The 19,761-nt window shown below is 31.0% G+C and overlaps 3 protein-coding genes across 3 annotated transcripts; 2 read left to right on the top strand and 1 right to left on the bottom strand.

Moving 5' to 3' along the window:
- Positions 1 to 1,771: 1,771 nt before the first annotated feature.
- LOC134836747 (mitochondrial nicotinamide adenine dinucleotide transporter SLC25A51) lies at positions 1,772 to 4,125 on the bottom strand. The gene is made up of 5 exons (XM_063851951.1): positions 3,890 to 4,125; positions 3,683 to 3,834; positions 3,265 to 3,617; positions 3,071 to 3,200; positions 1,772 to 2,356 (listed from the first exon to the last, which is right to left on the bottom strand). Exons 2-5 carry the CDS (start codon positions 3,785 to 3,787, stop codon positions 2,072 to 2,074), a joined length of 873 nt encoding a protein of 290 aa, XP_063708021.1. The 5' UTR covers positions 3,788 to 3,834; positions 3,890 to 4,125; the 3' UTR covers positions 1,772 to 2,071.
- Positions 4,126 to 4,349: 224 nt separating this feature from the next.
- LOC134828845 (trafficking protein particle complex subunit 10) lies at positions 4,350 to 8,183 on the top strand. Its single transcript, XM_063841835.1, has 4 exons — positions 4,350 to 4,511; positions 4,576 to 4,802; positions 4,863 to 5,759; positions 5,827 to 8,183. Exons 1-4 carry the CDS (start codon positions 4,469 to 4,471, stop codon positions 8,068 to 8,070), a joined length of 3,411 nt encoding a protein of 1,136 aa, XP_063697905.1. The 5' UTR covers positions 4,350 to 4,468; the 3' UTR covers positions 8,071 to 8,183.
- Positions 8,184 to 9,731: 1,548 nt separating this feature from the next.
- LOC134838484 (putative fatty acyl-CoA reductase CG5065) lies at positions 9,732 to 17,676 on the top strand. Its single transcript, XM_063854026.1, has 9 exons — positions 9,732 to 9,892; positions 15,605 to 15,702; positions 15,759 to 16,306; positions 16,397 to 16,506; positions 16,563 to 16,755; positions 16,817 to 17,053; positions 17,113 to 17,266; positions 17,322 to 17,425; positions 17,484 to 17,676. Exons 2-9 carry the CDS (start codon positions 15,646 to 15,648, stop codon positions 17,605 to 17,607), a joined length of 1,527 nt encoding a protein of 508 aa, XP_063710096.1. The 5' UTR covers positions 9,732 to 9,892; positions 15,605 to 15,645; the 3' UTR covers positions 17,608 to 17,676.
- Positions 17,677 to 19,761: the final 2,085 nt, after the last annotated feature.

The following is a 19,761-nucleotide window of genomic DNA, read 5'->3' as shown; positions in this document are numbered from 1 at the left end:
TTGATTCGGGGTGACGTAACGGAAGACGGCTTCGGTATAAGTGACGGAGATCGCGAAGAATTGTTCCAAAATGTCGAAATTGTGATTCATTGTGCGGCAACAGTTCGTTTTGTCTTGCCGCTGAAGGAAAGTGTCGAATTTAATGTGCTCGGAACGTGGCGAATGCTCGAAATGGCGAAGAAAATGAAGCGTCTCGTGTCTTTTGTGCACGTTTCGACGGCATATTGTCAGGAAATTGGCACTGTTTTGGAGGAAAAACCATATCCGACAGATCACGATCCCATGAATGTGATTGAAATGACAAAAGTACTCAACGAGGAGTGCATGGAGTTGCTGAAACCGCGTCTCATGGCGAAAAATTACTGCAATACGTACACTTACACAAAGGCGTTGGCGGAAGTTCTTGTGCTAAAGTACAAAAATGACCTTCCAATCGCTATTGCTCGTCCTTCGGTCATCATTATCGCTAAAAAGGAACCTTTGCCGGGTTACACGGAGTATTTGTATGGTCCCAATGGCATCGCTGTCGGCGGCGCACATGGAATTTTACGTGCCATGTACTGCATTGGTGATTTGCCCTCATGCTATGTTGCCGTAGATCAAGTTGCGAACGCTACAATTGCCATTGCGTGGCATCGTGGTGTCCAAACGTAAGTTAAATTCTCTGTTTTTCACTAAAAAAAATTAAAAATTGTTAAAAATTTCAGTCACAGCAACGAATTACCTTATTACAACATCGTCGAAAGCGAAACCAGCATAAATTGGGATGACGCACTCACAATTGGACGAAATGAATTATACAAAAATCCCTATTCCAAGATGATGTGGTATCCGTTTGGCGTGAATCACGGAAATTATTTCGTTTATATGATCTATGCCATCTTTTTGCATTACATTCCAGCCGTTATTATTGACTCGTTGCTCATTTTGTTCCAACAAAAGCCATTGTAAGGCGTTTTAAATTGCTTAAATCGATAATTTTTTAAAAAATTTCTATTTTCACAGCTTATTCAAATTATATCGCAAGGCACACAGAGGCATGCTCGAGTACAAACACTTCACAATCAACCGCTGGACCTTCAGAAATGACAATTTGAGAGCACTTTACAAGAGTTTAGCGGATTCGGATCGAGAAACGTTCGACTTTGACATCTGGAATGTAAGAATATTCCTTTTTATTATCTAAAAATTAAAGAAAATCATTGAAAATATTTTTTTTAGATGGATTGGGAGTCATATATCAAAACATACGCTATTGGTTTGAGAACGTATGTGGTGAAAGATCCTCCAGAAACTATTCCAAAAGCTCGTAAATTGCTGAAAAAGTAATTTTTTCTCGAAATTTCTTCATTTTTCGTCTTTTAATTGATTTTTTTGTGTTTCAGATTGTACATTTTAGACCGAATCACGAAACTTTTCTTCATGGGATTAATTTTGTACTTCTTCTGGACCTATGCAAACACATTTTTAAGCATTTGGAACTTTGGAGTCGACAGCACGAGACACGTTTTGACGTCATTTAAAAAAATTGCATAGTAAATTTAGCTAGTTTTTAATTTAGATGTTAGTTTTTCGTTATTTTTTGAATGAATATTTGTGAGAAATTAATTTTAATGGTGAAATATAAAACGATAATACAAAAAAATCATTAAAAAATGACTTCATTGATATTTTAAGACAATTTTTTAAAAATGAGAATGGATTTGTTTACCTCTTTTGTTTTTTTCGCATCAAAACTCGTTTTTTTTTCTAAATTTGACATTTATTGTGTATGTTAAACAAGTTTCAACCATTAATTTTCTTATTTTTAATGATTATATGACTCACAAAATGCAAGATTTTTTTTCTCAACAAATTTTAACATATTTACAATTATTTTCCATAAAAAGGGGTAAAGGGAGAGACTAGACAACTATATCCAAGAGAAAAAAATTCTGGTGTAAAAAAACGTAAAATTAATTAAAATACGTTCTTGCTAGTTTTTTTTTTTGTTTTTTGTTATGACTAACTAACTAGTTTACGTGTTGCACGAATATCTCTATTGTAGTACGAATAATTTTTTTGTGACTTATTAGTAGACCATTTTCTTTAGATTTTCGTATGCGACATTCATGATGCCCCAACTGATGAAGGCTCTTGTGCAATTTACACTCACTCCCTTGTACACATTGCTAATTCGACAGCCACGTTCTTCGTAAATTTGCTTTGCCACGACCCACATACGTTGACTGGGTCCCCCGACACTCGATTGCATCGCGACTTTTAGTACGTTGATGGGATAGAAGAGGGAACTTAGGAATGCCCCGATGCATGCGCCTGCCAGAAATTCCTGTATGCTGTGACGCACTTTTGATGTCTGAAAAAAAAATTAAATTTTTAATTTAAAAAGTTTATTTTTGAAAAATTTTAAATTAAAAAGAATTTTTTAATAATTTTTATTTTTAAAAGATCGACAAAAACGATAAATTTAAAAAAAAAATAAAATAAAAAATTTAATGATTCTTTGAGTCTTGAAAAAAATTTTTTTTTAAATTGAGAAAAAAAAAATTTAAAATTTTTAAAAAAGTTTATTTTTGAAAAAAAAAATGAATTTGAAAAAAATATTAAAATTAATAATTTTTAATAAAATATTAATTTTGAGAAAAAAAAGGAAAATTTATAAGAAAAAAATTGAAAAAAAAAAAAATTAAAAATAGAACAAAATATTATTAAATTAATTGAATAAAATTATTTTTATCCATGAAACTTTTATTTTTGAGAAAAAAATTAAATTCAATTAAAATAATTAAATAAATGTAAGAAAAGAAGAAGAATTTGTAAAAAATAGAATCAAAGATAAAATAAAAAAAAAAATAATAAAATAAAATATAAAAAAAATAATAAAAATCTTGCAAAAAAAAACTGTTCAAGAGATAATTCAAATTCAAAATAAAAAAAAATAAAAATTATTAATTCAATAAAAAGAAAACAATTAAAAATTTTTTTGAAGGACAAAAACTCAATAAAAAAATTAAGAAAAAAATTCAATTTCTGAAATGTTGTTAAAAAAATAAAAAAATCCTTAACAAACCTGTTTCGGCAGTCGATTTTCCGCTTCTTCCCGCATCACAAAAAAGAGAGAATTTGAGGGTCCATTTCGCCACAGAATCGGCACGATTCCTCTGTACAATTCTCGGAAACCATGTTCAGCAATTATGAGTCTAAAAAACATTTTTTCAATTAAAATTTCGCAAAAATTCATCAAAATTCTCTTTAAAAATCTACCTAAAAGCATGTTGCGTATTTCTATAATGCTCATGATACGTGGCATCCGCCAGCACCGTTTGTATCCTCTCAAAGGGCATCAAAACAGCTTCAACTGTTCCCGCAAACAATCCTGCCATCGTTTTGGCGAAATACGGATTGCAATGCAGCTCATTTATCATGGGAGTCTTGACGCCATCATACACGCCAAACATCAGCGAAAGCGAGAACGTGCGTTGTGCGAGCGGCGGCAACATCCCGCGATACAGATAAAAGAATCCCTCGCCCTTGATTTGACGAAAAGCCGTTCGTATCGAGCTTCCGTGCAACATTTGTCGAAAGATTATCTTGTAAATTGGGTATGTGACGGTAATCTACAGAAAAAAAATGATTAGCACATCTTTATGCGAGATAAAAAAAAAAGAATGCTTGAACAAACATTAACGAAGGCCGCTCCCCAGCCACATGCGAATTCTCGCCACTCGAATGTACGGAATACATTATGGGACTTCTTATCAAACTGCACCAAGGGTATTGTCTTCATTTTTATATTTTGTGTGAGATGATGAGGTCCTTTTTAATCAATTTGACCTGAAAATATGAACTTCAAATGATGGTTTAGGACAAAAATCAAACAAAAACTTACCAAATTTTAGATTTTTTCGTGTTGTGCAAAAAATTTGGATGGCTCGTAAAATGTAAACAAACATTTATCATCGTAATTTGCAGAGGATTTGGCTTGTTACGGACTTGTCTCGGTAATAAAACGCCTCTACAACACCTTGCCATCCAGAAAATTAGCGAAAATTCCTTAAAATTGACATTTTTCGCTAATTTTCGACAATTTTTTGCTCATATCACTGAAATTTGGGGTATTTGGTATTTGATTAGTCAGGTCCATATCCGGTTTGGAGCCACCAAAGCGGAAGTGCGGGGACTTTTTGAACTAAAATTGAGTCGGCTGAAAGTGATGACGTCGCCAGATGGCGCTGCAGGCACCAGGTCCATATCCTGTTTGGAGCCACCAAAGCGGAAATACGGCAGGAAATGAAACTAAAAATGAGTCGGCTGAAAGTGATCCTTTGTTTACGTCCGAAACAGCTGATTGAAGAAAGTTTATAAATTTCCGAAGACTTTTCCTTCGAATTTTCGTGTATTTTTACATGAAAAAGTGAATTTTTTTCACAGTAAAGTCACTTTTGGGATCTTGCAGTGACGTGCCAGCATGGAGACGTTCGTTGTGGATACCGTAACGCCCATTATTTCATGTAAACGAATCGTTCTTGACCTTGTGAACTTTGAATTAATGCAAAAATTGATTGATTTTTTCAGATTTCGGGGACATTCCTTTATTTCGGTCGCTGGAAAATCAAATTATCACGTCAATTTCCAATGATTCGTGTGAATGGCGACGATCGTATGGGCGACCCACGAAAAATATAACTTTTAAACGAGCTGCCACGAAGGTTTTTGACCCCAAATCGCTCGAGGCGTATAAAATGGGCAAATGGAGTGTCATTGATCAGCCTGTTTTGCATATTTTTGTCACAGAATGTGCTGTAAGTGAATGAAATTTGTTAATTTTCATTAAAAATTTTTGAAAAATTTCCATTTTTTAGGATGTAGAGACTTACAAATCGACTGTTAAAGAAGAAATCGAACAATGGTTGAAACAACTGACGTCATTTGGTGTCGAAGACTGGATGATTTTGCTCGTAGAGACAATCGACATGAAAAAAACGAAAAATATCCTGCCACGAACGACAGTTCTCGACAAATTACGTCTCGATTTCGGGTCGAAGCAAGGAGATCGCGTCATTTCCATCTTAAATCCGACCAAATTTGAGTCTCGTGCTACGGAATCTTTTCGTTCGCTCCTTCAGCGCATCCGGTATCTCATGCTTACCGGTTACAACAAGAACATTAACAAGTACGAGGAGCTAATTCGAGGCAATCGTGATAGACGAAACAAGGAAGGATGGAGTTTTCTTCAGTATTTTCTGTTGCAGGAAGATTTGGCGTTCGTTTTGGAGATGCTGGGACTCCCGATGGAAGCTTTGGTGCAATATGACGAACTTGAAGCCATGTTTTCGCAATTCATTTTGAACTCAATTTATGGCGACAAACCCGTTTGGCTGAAAACTTTCGGGCAACCATGCAACAGATTCATCGGAATAAACCTCGAGAAGCGACAATTGAATCAAATTCGTCAGAAAATCATCGAAGGCAGTGTTAGTTTGCTCGATTTTCGAACTTATTTGTTCGAACGACAATGCACGTTACTGAGTGCAGCGGAAAAACCATGGGAAACGGCAGAACGACTGATGCCATTTTTGTATGCGACAGAAAAAGAGCTGGAAATCCTGAATATTGAGACGGCAGATGGATCATTGGCTTGCTGGGAGTTCATTTGTGGCTTGGAAGTGCTAAATTTGTGCGATCAGGTACAAGAAAGCAAAGATATTCTCAAATGTTCGCAATATTCGGCGGCGATTTGGAATCTAGCAAAGGATAAAGTGAGTAAAAATTTAAATTTTAATTAAAAATTTTATCAAATTTGATATTTTTACCTTTAAATTGTAGCTTTATGAGCTCGGTGAGATGTGCGGACTGCTTCCGGGACATTCCCCAACGTCAGAACAACTGCACAAAGTCGTACTTTTATCAGCTGGCATGGAACACAACACCGACAAGCCGATTCAGGAACCCGATTTGAAGTCAGTTGTCGCTTCGCCTGCTCGTCGCATCCGAAAATCAGCAATTGAACGTTTGAAAGAAGCTCTCGGCACGAATCAAGCCTTCCAGAAGCTCTATTTGGAGTTGAGCGAGTTGTCAATCAGCACGTACAAGCACGTTTCTCGTCTGCGTTTCGCTCGTCTCGTCGGTTTGGATCTCGGAGATTTTTACATGTCGCTGAATGAACCGCAAAAAGCCGTCGTTTTTTACACTGACATCCTACGTGAACTTAAAACCGAAAGTTGGGGCTTCTTACTTGGAAAAGTGTTGCTCAAACTCGTCGAATGCTACAAAAAAACCGACGACAAAGTAAATTACGCGAAAACGTGTGCGGCAATTGCGTGTTCCGTCGAATTGGAAATCCTCGATCGCATGAAGTATTTTGACGAATTTTTAAAGCTCCTGGATAAGGGAATGGCGCCGAAAGAATTGACGCCGGAGCATGTCGAGGCGGGAAATCAATCGGTAATGGCAGCGTTGGAAGATCATTTTAAAATTGTTGACATTCATTTGGAGAACGAAGGTCCCGTGATACAAGATCAGCAAGTTTCTGTCATCTTAACGGTCGATAGTCACTTTCCGCGCGAGATTTTCATGGAAAAATGCCAAGTTTCGCTCGAAATGTGCGACAAGGACGCGTTAACGGACAATTTTGGAGGCATTGCATTCGAAAATGCGCGTTTACCGATGCGACTCGTACTGGATTACAAGCAAGATGGCACTTTGAATTGTGCTTCAGTGGCTTGCGGGGCAAAAGGAAAGTTGCCTGTGCGACGTACAAGCAGTGCACGACGAAAAGTATCGATTACAAATCGAACGGACTTTACAAATGCTCTCTCCGCGACAAATATTTTACTCAAGCCAGGCCTCAATATGATCGAAATCTCAACGAAAGCGACTCGCGTTGGATTTTGGGCACTTAAACAAGCCGCTTTTCACATAAAGTCCTTTGAATTTTTGTCAGAATCGCTGCCAGAGACTGTTGGCTTCGAAATAACGACAAAATCTTCCTCCGTCGTACTGAGTTTTAAAAATTTGATTGCCGGATTGGAGCAAAGTGTCAAATTAATCGTGTCAGGAGGCAGTTTTCATTTCCCCAAAGACGCCAGTATCATCTTAAAATGCTCCAAACATCTGCGGATGCGTCAAAAAACCGATGACGTGTTAAAAAACTTCTTTGAACGTGAAACAACAGTCAAATTAACGGATTTCAAGTCTTTCGAAGAACGCATTATCGAGCTGGAAGCCATTTGTGATCTCATGCCAGGTCGTCGTGATGACAAACAAATCGAGCAACAAGTCAAGTTGCAATGCCCGTGGACCCGAAACGAAGTTGTCATTCCGTTGCACTTCCAACCGGCGCTTTTTGCTTCGTGTCGTCTCCATTCCTCGGGAAATCGCAAGTTCCTACAAGTAATTGTCAAAAGTGCTTATGAGGGCAAATTAATTTTGTCGAATGCCATTATGAAATGTACTGCCGATGGCGTTTCCTTAACCGATATAAATCCGAAGACGCAAAATGAGATCGGAATCACGAAAAGTGTTCAAGTTTCGTATTTATGGGAGATTCAAGTTGAACCCCTGAAGACGGAAATTGAGTTGCCCGTCATTCAAGTCGAATTCGGGATACAATATTGCGAAGCGACGATTCCTGCGAAGAAGAGAAATTTCAATTGCACATTCGATGTCATGGATTACACGACATTATTCAAGATCCAAGCGAAAATTGAGCCATCCGAACTTTGTAGAGTTGGGTCCGTGTGTCATTTGCATCTAACGATCTCGAAAGTCAACGAAAATCCACATAAGCAACTCATGTACGAGGTACTTGCAGATCAGAATTTTTGGGCAATTTGTGGAAGAACAGCTGGCGTCGCAACTCTCGCCGAAAATAACGAGGAATCAATTACGTTGGATGTCATGCCGTTATCTGCGGGATTTCTTCCATTGCCGGGTATTCGATTGTCAAAATACATTTCAGCGGGACAAAAAACAGATTCGCCTCGCTTGTTGCCATTCCAACCGGGGCAAATTTATAATTCGACAAAAAGTTTGCAGATTCATGTGCTTGCTAGCAATCCTGCGGATTAATCCCGTTTTTTTTTTATTAATTTTGTTTAAAAATTTAAAAATCAATCCAATATTGTATTATTTATGCTTCTATTGAAAAAAAAATAATAAATCAAAATATATATTTGAATCAATTTTTTGTCTTTAAAATTTTCGAAAAACTGGTTTTTGGCGTATTTGATTTATCGTGAACATTCAAAAGGATCAATTTTGTTACGTAAACTTAGAACAAATTATGATAATTTATTCCTGTTTCAGACTTAAGCGACTCTGATAAATTCTTTTCCGCAATAATGCACCTAAGAGAGTCGTTAAACACAAGTTTGCATCAATAGTGGGTTGTAAATGCGATTTTATGAGAAAATTTACCAAAATTTTTTCTTCAAAGTACAAAAATTAAAAAAAAAATAAAATTTTATGCATTTGCCGTTTGAAAAAATGTTTCATTATTGAAATATATTTTTTTTTAAATATCAAAAATATTTTTAAAAATTTAAAATTAATTTCAAAAAATTTTAAATTAATTTTTAAAAATTTAAAATTAATTTTTTAAAAATTAAAGTAAAAAATATTTTTTGATCAAATAATTTTTTTTAAATTTTTTTCAAGAAATGAAATTGAAAATTTTGTTATTTGTCTAATATTCTAAATTTATTTAGTAAGAATTTTCTGTCCCACATTTTTTTCCCTATTTTTTAATTGACAAAAAAATTTAATTTTTGATATAAAAAAAACATTAATTTTCATAAATTGTTAAATTAATTATCTTCATTGATATTTGCTAATTTAAGAACGTTTCATTAAAATATAAAAAATAAAAAAAATCATAGAAAATTTCGAAATATGTATGAAAATATAAAAATTAGCAATATGTATAAAAAAAATTGAAAAATGTTGAAAATAATCACTTCTTTCGATACAGAAAATTTTTAAAATGAAATTTTTTTCAAATATTTTTTAGAAATTTATGAAAAAGACTAAATTCGATTTTTGCAAATAAAAGGAAAAATTTTTTAAAAAGAAAAAAAAAAATTAAAAAACTTATGAAAAATTTTTAAAATTTTTTTCAGAGAGCATATTGTTTTAAAAATGACAAAAAAGTGTTAAATTTCTTAAATTATTTTTTCATAAAAAAAAATTTAAATTAAATTATTTAAAAAAAAATCGAAATTCTTATAAAATAAAATTTTATCATGCAATTCATAAAAAAATCTCAAAAAACAAAAATTAATAAATTTTCTCAAAAAATCGCATTAAAACCTCGTGAACATCATTCAAACTGCACGATGACTCGCTCAACGATCATTCTTTTTATCATATTAATTACATACCTTTTATCAATCTGTCAAGATTCATCAACTCCGTAATTCCGTCAACGAGACGTCTCCATCGTGTTTCTTCTTCTTCTTCAGTATCTCATGAACTTCATCTTGCTTCAACGTGCAACTGATCCAATAAACTTTATTAGGGCTGTTCATTTCATTCATAGCCGAGCCACTCATTCTTCGCTCTTACAACGCCACAGCCAACAAGTACAGGGCCTCGTATTGCATATTAAATAATAATTCACGTTCGACGAGGTAACGTATGAAAGTAAATTATTGTTATTATTGTCTCGCGAGCAGTTTGGAGAAGCAGTCAGCGCGACAAGACATTCAGTGATCATTCGGTCGACACTCGGTTAAGACGTCTCTTGGATTTAATTTTTCGCCTTGAACGCGGGAGAAAAAAAAACAATTTTTAATTTTGAGCAATTTACAAAGTAATTAAATACCGTCGACGGTTGCGTAGCCGAAAAAAAAATATTTGATATTTTTAACAAAAAGAAATAGAAGAAGAAGAAGTAAGTGATGCAAGTGTTAACTTTTTGTTTGTCGAAATGGCTGCAAGGAAAAATGGAACTTGTTAAAATTGACACAAAATTTCGAAAAAAAAAGACACACAAGAAGCAAGGTCGAAAGAAAAAATTAAATATTGACCGATAATTATATGGGCTTGTAATTTTGGATTATTTGCACGTGTAAAATACCAACGACGAAAAAAAAATCAAAAGGAATTATTTTAATTTTATTTTAAACAGTTACTTGGATAATAATTTACTCAATATTTTAATTAATATGTGTCTGCGACGCCGTGCAAGTTATATAAAAAACGAGAATTCAATGCCATTGTAAGACAAAATGTAATCGCAGCCACAAAAAAAATATGAGTCGATTATGTAAAAGGATCAAAAATTCGGCAAGTGCATGCACGAGAGTTGTTTGTTCATGAAATTAATTTCGGGTTTTTCGTGTAAACGAGGGAAAGTGCTTAAAATTTTTGTGGTTTAAAAGTGTTTATTTTAATTAAATGTTTTGATATTATTTAATTAAAAGTGGAAATAGAGAGAGAGAGAATGCTGCTGGTTTACTTTTGGAATTATTATGATGATGACCTACCTCAATGTTAATGTTTGTGATACTAATTAAATTTATTCACACGTTTCGTTCACATCAAAGAATAATTAATTTGATAAAAAAAATTATTTTCAACAAAAAAGTGAAGTCTTATGGAATTAAATCATTAATTAATTATTAAATAACGGTAAAAAAAATAATTAATCTTTTTTTTTTGATTTTTTTTAGAAGATGAAAATTTTTAGAAGTTAAAAATTTTTATTATTTAATTAATTTTTTAAAAGAGAAATTTTCGTCTCATATAAGATTTACAAAATTCCCTTTCATTTTTTGTACTCCGCGCGATATTGGAGGTCATTTTGCAGATAAGGTCACTGTAACTTGTTCCTATTCGATTAAAGAAACATTGTAATATGAAGTTATCTGATATTACAAGACATTAAAAAAAATAACTGTGATTTTTTTTATTGATTCAGGAACTTTTTTGTTAAATGTTTTATCAAGAGATAACATGCAAAATGCAACAAAAGAGACTTAATAAATCGTGAAAAATTTTTTAAATATACGGAAATTAAATTTTATGCAAAGTTGGTGTTAATTTTAGTGCATTTCAAGCTTTTAGATAAATAAAAAATATTTTATGTGGAAAAATTAAAATTTAATTTTAAGCTATTGTCATTTGATGATTAAAAATTTATTTAAAAAATTATAAATTAAAATAAAATTTTGTGTTGCTTCGAGAAATTGAAAATTTTACAATTAAATTTAATTTTTTTCTGAAATAAATATTTTTAAAATAAATTAATTTTTGTAAATTTTCACCTGAAATTGTAAAAATAATTTAATATACTTTCCTTTATTTTTTATAAAAAATTATTTTTTCATTTTAGTTGAAAAACTCTAATTTCTGATTTGCTCAATTAATTTACATAATTTAAAATTATATTAAACTGCATGTTTCAAAATAAAAAAAAATTCAAAAAAATAAATTATTTGTTTTTTTTATAAATTTTAAAGATTTTTATTAAACAAAAATAAAATATATATTTTAAATTTTTTTTAAAAATTACCCTTATTGAAAATATTAATATTTGCCTGAATTTTGATGTTTTCATAAGATTTTTTTTTATTATTTTTTCGAAAATTTGAAAAAAAGGAGCATTGAACTACAAAAAATCATAAAATGACGTTCAACGACATGGAAGATGGACTTCAATCACAGGAATCCAAGAATAATAAAATTCTTAAAGTTGTTTATGAATGGTAGAGTAATTAATTTATTCAAAATAATGACGCAAAGTAATGCATAATACCTTCATATTTAATAATAATAAAAAAAATAATTAATTCCAACTATTAGTAAAAACAACTTCATTACCATGTAAACTTTCGAAACTAGTTTAGAAACCCTCGTTCTAAAAAATTTACATTTTCTTGAATATTTTTTGTTCAGAGAAAAAAAATTAAAAAAATCAAATTGTTTTTAAAAATCAAAAAAAAAAAAAATAAATAAAAAATAAAAATTAAAAAAAAAATAAATTTAAAAAAATAAATTAAATAAAAAAAATAAAAATATAAAAAAAATTAAAAAATAATTTTATAAAATAAAAAAATAAATCAAAAATATTTATAAATAAAAATAAAGAAAATACCAAAAAGCAGGTCATCTGCGAGACAAAAATAATTCCCTTTAAAAATTCAACCAATATTAAGTCATAAAAAATCATTGAAAAAAATCGCGCAATTTATTGCAAAAATATTTAAACGATTGTTCCTGATTACTTGCACGCGAAAAATGCGAAACAAGGAAAAAATTAAAAAAAAAAATCTTGAAAAAAAGAGATCAAGTGAGTTCAACTGCAGAGTAAGAAGGAAACCTTGACGTGCGTACTTGCACTATTTTAATTGTTTGCATGTTTATTTTGTCAACAAAACCATGGTTTGCAAAAAAAAAAAATCATGTTGTGACAAAAAAAAAATCGACAAGTGAAAGAGAATTATTTTACAAATTACTCATAATTCCGTGAAATTCAACCTTGAAGCCCTTCGTAATGCCTCGTAAACCTGAAGAAATGCGAGTTATTCAGACAAATCGGGAGTTACGTCACAATTTGGAGTAATGTACGCCGTTTCAATCACTCGCCAAAAATGTTTATTCATCACAATTCACACATGTGAGTTACGGTTCTTTTACTATTTAGTGCCGTAATTAAATCACTTTTTGTTTCAATTTTCGGTTTCATTGCCATCGGTGAGTAACTTCTTTGACAAAACAGGTTTCGGAAATTTTTGTGGCAAGAAGGCTAATTGCTGTTTTCAACGTCATAAAATCCGAACCGGTCAAAATTTTGGTTTCTTATCGACGACAGCCCTTTCAAAAAGGGCACGTAAAATCCGTTTGAGTGACCGTAACATTGAAATTTGTAACAAATATGTGAACTTGACCAAATGTTGTTTGTTGTACGTGCGTAATGGCAACTTGTTTGGTATGTTGCGCGCAATGAGACAAAAACCAGACATGAGTTTGAGTCGGCGAATGCACAGACGAGTTGTTGCTTATGATGTTTGAAGCCAATAAACCAAGACGGAACACAAGTTGTTACAATGTTCATTCACGTTTCGTCGTAATTTTGTCATTTGTCGCTTTTTTTCAAGTTCTTTGTAGGTCAGCTTCTTGCGATAATCGAAAAAAATTGAATGAATTTCTTCGAAAAAGCGATTACATCAGAATTTTTCGCAATTTTCATGTGTGACCAACTTTGCTACTTTACTTGCCAATTCACATGAAAAGCGAGAGTCAACCTTCGATATTGTTAGAATTCAGCTTGACATGTAATTTTGTTGGGCATTGCACTCATGCAACAGCAACTGCAAGAAAAAACATTTTTATTATTAATGCGTTTGAGGGGTGCAATTAAAAATATATAAATTAAAGGCAAGTGCATCGAACAATAGTCATTCGATGAAGTGCAATGGAGTCGACAGGTGAGCAAAAATCTTGTCGTGATGAATTATCGTGATGTGTTGAGTAGTTTTTCAATAAAAAAAGTGTCTTGTGATGAATTCTTGTGACAAGTGTCTTGTAATAATTAAAAGAAATATTATTGAATAATTAAGTGAATGACAAAATTAATTAAAAAAAATAAGGAAATAAAAATTAAAGACTTTTAAGAAATAGAAAAATTAAAAATTAAAATTGAAGAAAAATTAGCGAACTTTTTTAAAAAGATTAAAGATTGTTAAATAAAGTTTTCAAAAAAAAAAAAAAAAAAAAATGGTCAAAAAGTTGATAAAAAAAAATTATTCAATATTATTTTGTGTTTGATTTTGTGTAGAAAAAATTATTTAAAAATCAAAAATAATTTTTTAGTGAAAAAATCAACTTTGATTTCTCAATATTTGAAAATAAATTGCTAAAATATAAATTTTGACGTAAAAAAGTTTTCATTACTCTAAATTAAACGCTCTAAAGATAGAAAAATTTAAAAATTTTTACAAAAAAAAAAAAAAAAAAAATAATAATAATAATAAATAAAATAAAAATAAATTTAAATATATTTTTTTGAACAATTTTTTTTGGTCGAATATAGAAATTTGTCATGAGTCGTGTGAAAAACCATTTTAAATTTAATTAAATTAAATATTTGGCATTAAACATCTCAATTTATAGTTAAAAATTATCCACAAAAACTTTTAAATAAAATTTCTCACATTTCATCAAAATTTATAATTTTTCATATTTTAAAATTTTTGATATGCTTTTGTACATATAGGTATGTAGATTTGCAAAATTATGTGTTTTGCATATTTTTTTTTCAAAACTAAAAATTTTTCACAAAAAAAAAGATTTAAAATATAAGAAAATATGAAGAATGCTCCGAGCAATAATTTTAATAAAAATTGTGATATTTTTTTCTTAGTTTTGGTCAAAAATGTAAAAAAAATGTTTTTTTTTTAATTTTTGAGATACTTTATATATTTACCTACCCTCTAAAAATTCTAAAAAATAATAAAGAAGAAAAAAATAAAAATTTTTGAATAATTTTAACTTTATTGAAAATTTTACTTCATTCCACTCATGTTCCGTCATATTATTTCGCATCCTAAAAATATTTTAATAAATTATCATTAAATTTATTAAATTATTCCATTCAATAAACGATCAACTTCCATTTAAATCAAAATTCTTGCAATATTTTATAATAAATTACTCAATAAAAAATTACCATTTAAATATTTCTACGATTTCCCTTTTAAATTAATACCATAAAATTTATTTAATGTCCAATAATTACATCTTCCAAGCCTTATTTTTCACCTTATTATCCGATTCTCACTGAAAATTGATTAAACTTGCAATTAAATGGGCGGATGGATAGTTAAACAAAGAAGTAGTAATTACCATCAATTAATAATATTCATTTTTTAAATAAATAATTTTTATCATAATAATTATCGGATATGTGCTCGACCGATTCTTGTAAAAAAATCTTGTTTGGATTTCGAATCCTTGTAAAAAATTTTAGTTTTCAGAATTTTTTTAAGTATTAAGTAACTTTATTGAATAAGTACCAATCAGCCGTTATCGATCTTACTTACACTCGTTTCGCAACATCACGCAATATCCATAAATTTTTAGTTGTCTCGTAATTATTGGCATTTTTTGCGATAAATATCACTTTTTGTTTAACAACGGTAATTAAGTGCCTGTGTGTCAAGCAACATAGAACGTTGCACCTTTTGATTCCTAAACAAAACAAAAAAAAAGTTGGTTAACCGCTCAATAATTATGATTTTAGATTGTATCAAAGTTAAGTGAAGTCTTTTGTTGCACTGTCATGCGAGTGGCAATTGCTCAACTTCTCATAATTATAATTTATTGTTGAAAAAATCTTGAAAAGGCGACCCTTTGAGACGCTTCTTGTTAATGATTTATGACTAAAATGCAATTTTTGCTTAAAAGAATGAACTTTACGAGTTTTTTATGCGAAAGTTACGTAACGTTTCGGTAGAAACAGCAACCAAAAAATGACCAATGAAGGTTTTATGTACACAAAAAAATTATTGATGTGCAAAATTACGCAACTTTTCTCATTTTTAAGCTTATTATGCGTCGCATCACATCGTCTGCTCTCATTTTTAATGCATTTTACTTGCAGATTTCTTACATCATCACACCGCCAAGGGCACCCAGAAACGTATGAATCGCAATTTGGGCAAGCAGATCAGCATACCGGAGTGGTATGCTGACAAAAATGTAATAAATTTCTCATTTTTTTCTTTTTTCTTTTTAATTTATCAAAATTTTTCCAGATTTTTATTTCCGGCGCCACGGGCTTCCTCGGAAAAATTCTCGTTGAGAAACTTCTGCGCGATTGTCCGGATTTGTGTGCGTTATATTTGATGGTTCGCGCAAAACGGGGTCAAACACCCGAGGATCGTCGCAAAGATTACATCAACCATTTGGTCTTCAAGGAGTTGCGGGAAACGATGCCGCGTCAACTGGACAAAATTAAGTTTGTGCAAGGCGATGTGCTGGAAGAAGAGCTCGGAATTTGCGAAAATGATCGAAATATGTTGCACGAAAAGATCGACATTGTCTTCCATTGTGCCGCAAATGTGCGTTTTGATCAGCCGTTGAAGGGCGCCGTGCAATTTAACACATTGGGCACGTACAAAATGTTGCAATTGGCAGAAAATATGAAGAAATTGCAAGCGTTCGTGCATGTTGGCACGACTTATTGTCAGTGTAACGAAGAAGTTCTCGAGGAAAGACGATATCCGGCGAAACATCACCCATTGGGAGTCGCTCAAATGTGCAATATGTTGGGCGAGGACATGATTGAGGAAATTACTCCAAAGTAAGTTGATGAAAAATCTGAAATTTTTTAAGAAAAAATTACAAAAAATTCAATTTTAATGAAATTCTCTTAAAAAAATGTTATTTTTAGACTCCTGAATGGACTGCCAAACACTTACGCTTACACAAAAGGTCTCACTGAGGAGTTATTGTGGGACTACAGAGACAAATTTCCCATTGCTGTTGCCAGACCTTCAATCGGTAACTAATTTTTTGCATTAAAAAAATAATTTTTACAACATTTTTCTTCTAAAAAGTGTTTGCTGCCTTGAAAAAACCCATTCCCGGATGGATTGAAGGCATGAACGGACCAACTGGATTAGCTATTGGAGCAGCTCGTGGCGTTATTCGTACCATGCATTGCAATCCAGACTACAATATTGATGCAATTCCTGTTGATGTGACAATTAACGGCATTATTGCCATCGCATGGCAACGTGGAATGAGAGCGTGAGTCATTTAATCTGAAAAAAAAATTAAAAATTTAAAAAAAAATATTTTTTTTTCACAGCGATAAGGATATTTTTTATGTAAATCTCACAGAACGCTCAAATTTCCTCACCTGGGGCGAAAGTTTGGACATTGGACGTGAAAATTTCTTCGAATATCCCCTCACTTTTGCATTGTGGTATCCCGATGGATCGCTCAAGTCAAATTATTATCATCATTTGTTGTGTGTCATCTTTTTCCATTACTTGCCAGCACTCTTGATCGATGGTCTCTTGATCGTTTTGCGGAAGAAACCATTGTAAGTAGCTATTTTTTTCGTAAATAATCCATCAAAAAACTTACGAAATTGAATTTCAGCATGTGGCGCGTACAGAAAAAAGTCTCAAACGGCTTGAAGGTCCTGCAATATTACACAACGAAGCCATGGGTGTTCAAGACAGACAATTACGCGGCGCTGGAAGAGAGTTTGTGTGAGTCTGACAAGGAGAAATTTTACATGGATACGTCAACGGTGAGTTTTTCTACTAAATTTTATCGAAAATTTATACAAAAATTGATTTTTTTAGATGGATTGGCGACCATACTTGTTGGAATACACAAAATGTACCAGAACGTATATTCTGAATGAGCCTCCAGAAACGTTGCCAAAAGCAAGGGCTAATCTGAAAAGGTAATTTTTTACAAATTTTTTTAAAAATTTCTTTAATTTAATAATTTTCTCCTTTTAGACTGTACTATCTTGATCGATTTGTCCAATTGTGCGTTTATGGTTTCATCTTATACTTGCTATGGTCTTACATGGATTGCTTTGTAAACGTCTTTGAGTACACAAAGAATGCAATTTTTAAATGAACTGCCAGTCAATTTAATTTTTTGAGTGTTTTATATTTTTTTTTGTAATATTTTTTGTTTGAGTTAATAAAAAGTGAATTTTAAGTCAAAAAAATTGAGGTTATGAAATTTGTTGTCACTTATATTTCGCTAAAATAAAAATTTAGATGATAAGTTCAAATGAGAAATTTGAATCTATGTATTTTGAGATCAGTTTGGTGCTCATCGCTACACCTTTAGCCGCGAGTTCCGGCGTAGAGCCGAAAATACGGCGAGAGCAATGAGCAAAAAAATTGAATGACTGATTTTTTCCAAATTTTTATTTATTTATTTTTTTTGTTAAATTTGTAGTTTTTGTACCTTTAAAAATTAAAAAAAAAATAATTTAAGGTTTTTATCAAATTAACTAATTTCTATTAACTTTTTTTTTATTTTTTAAATATTTTTATTATATTTTATTCTAAAAAAATTTTATAGCGATTATTTTGGCCGCTTTTAATTTTTATTTTTGAAATACTTTTTCATACAAATTTTTAAAACAAATTTTAAATAATTAAAATTAAATAAAATTAAAAATTTGAAGAAATTGTAAGAAAATTTTTTTTTTAATATTTAAATAAATGCATGAAAAATTTATATATTTCGCTAAAGTAAAAATACTCGACAATATCTACTAATAGAAAATTCAAAGTTTATGTACTCGAACATATCAGTTTGAAGTTCATCGTCACGTTTGTCGCAACCGCGATGTGTTCGAAGGACGACAATCAGAATGAATGAGCTGGATTTGAGCAATGACTGATTTTTTTTTTAAATTTTTGTAGTTTTTTATATTTCGCTAAAACAACAGCAAATTTTGAATAATTCAAATATGAAATGAAAACTTAGCAAAATTAGTCAGTTTGATGCTCTTTACTACGTGACAAGTAATTAATTTAATAAATTAACGAAAAATCACCGCCTGAAAAGGCGTTACGAGAATGTACGTACTTCACTCCCCTAAACAGCGAGATGAGTTTGCATTGCTTTAAGTTAAGAGCAATTCTTAATGACTGATTTTTTGTTGCCGTTGAATGTTTTGTTTATTATTGTTTTAAAAAAATTAAGAAAAATAAACAAAAAATTTCGCTGACGATCCATAAAAAAAATTTAATGAGGAGAAATTGACACTTGTTATAATTCGCAAAACCTAAAAACTTAGTTGATTAGTATAAATAGAACAAATGAAGTCGTCTCAGCAAGTCAGTTTGATGTTCATCGTTGTGCTACCCGGCCAGTAGTTCAGCAGAGGAATTCAATTGATGGTGTTGTGTGAAGTAAGCAATGAAAAAATGCATGCATAAAATCTGATCAGTATTTATAAAACAATCCTATATTCACTGCCAGTGCGTGAAAATTAAAAAATACTCTTCGCCAGTAAGAATATTAAAAAATCTTCTCTGCCAGTGCGAGAATATAAAAATGGATAAAAATTGCTAAAAAAAACCGTCAAAGTATGCGATTCTGCTAACAATGGATGAACAAATTAACGACTGACAAGCGCGTGGCGCATTTTTTTATAAAAAAAAAATAAATAAATAAAAAAATTCAAAATATGACAAAATTATTCAAAAAAAATTTAAATATTTTTTTGTGAAAAAAAAATAATTTTTTAAATATTTAAAAAATTAAAAAAAAATAACGAATAAAATTTTATGAAAAATAAAAAATAATGATTATTCTCATAATTAAAAAATTAAATAAAATATAAAAAAAAAATCAAAATTTATGTTTTGCTTTAAAAAAAAATAAAAATGTCATTTAAATAAATTTATTTTTTCTTTAAAAATATTTTAATTAAATATTATAATTAAATAGACTTGCAAATTTAACGAAAGTAAACAACTAGAACTGTACATTATTAACCCTTTCCCTCTCGATGCCAAAAATTGAGTTTTGCTTTTGATCGATAGTAAATTTTGCTAAATCATCGGGCGAATAAGGGTTAACTTCAATTTTATATTTCGCTAAACCAAAAACTTCCATTTGTTCGTATATAACCAACTTTAATTTCCTCGTAGCTCAAGTTAGTCCATTGTTCATTGTTACAATATTAACTGAACTGTGTGGTCAGTTAAGAAAAATGGGGCTGCTGTGTGATCTCCCCGAATATTCTGTGTGAATTCTAAACACATG

This window comes from Culicoides brevitarsis, chromosome 1 (assembly GCF_036172545.1).
Source record: "Culicoides brevitarsis isolate CSIRO-B50_1 chromosome 1, AGI_CSIRO_Cbre_v1, whole genome shotgun sequence".
Classification (NCBI taxonomy): domain Eukaryota; kingdom Metazoa; phylum Arthropoda; class Insecta; order Diptera; family Ceratopogonidae; genus Culicoides; species Culicoides brevitarsis.
This window is presented reverse-complemented; position numbering and strand designations above follow the sequence as displayed.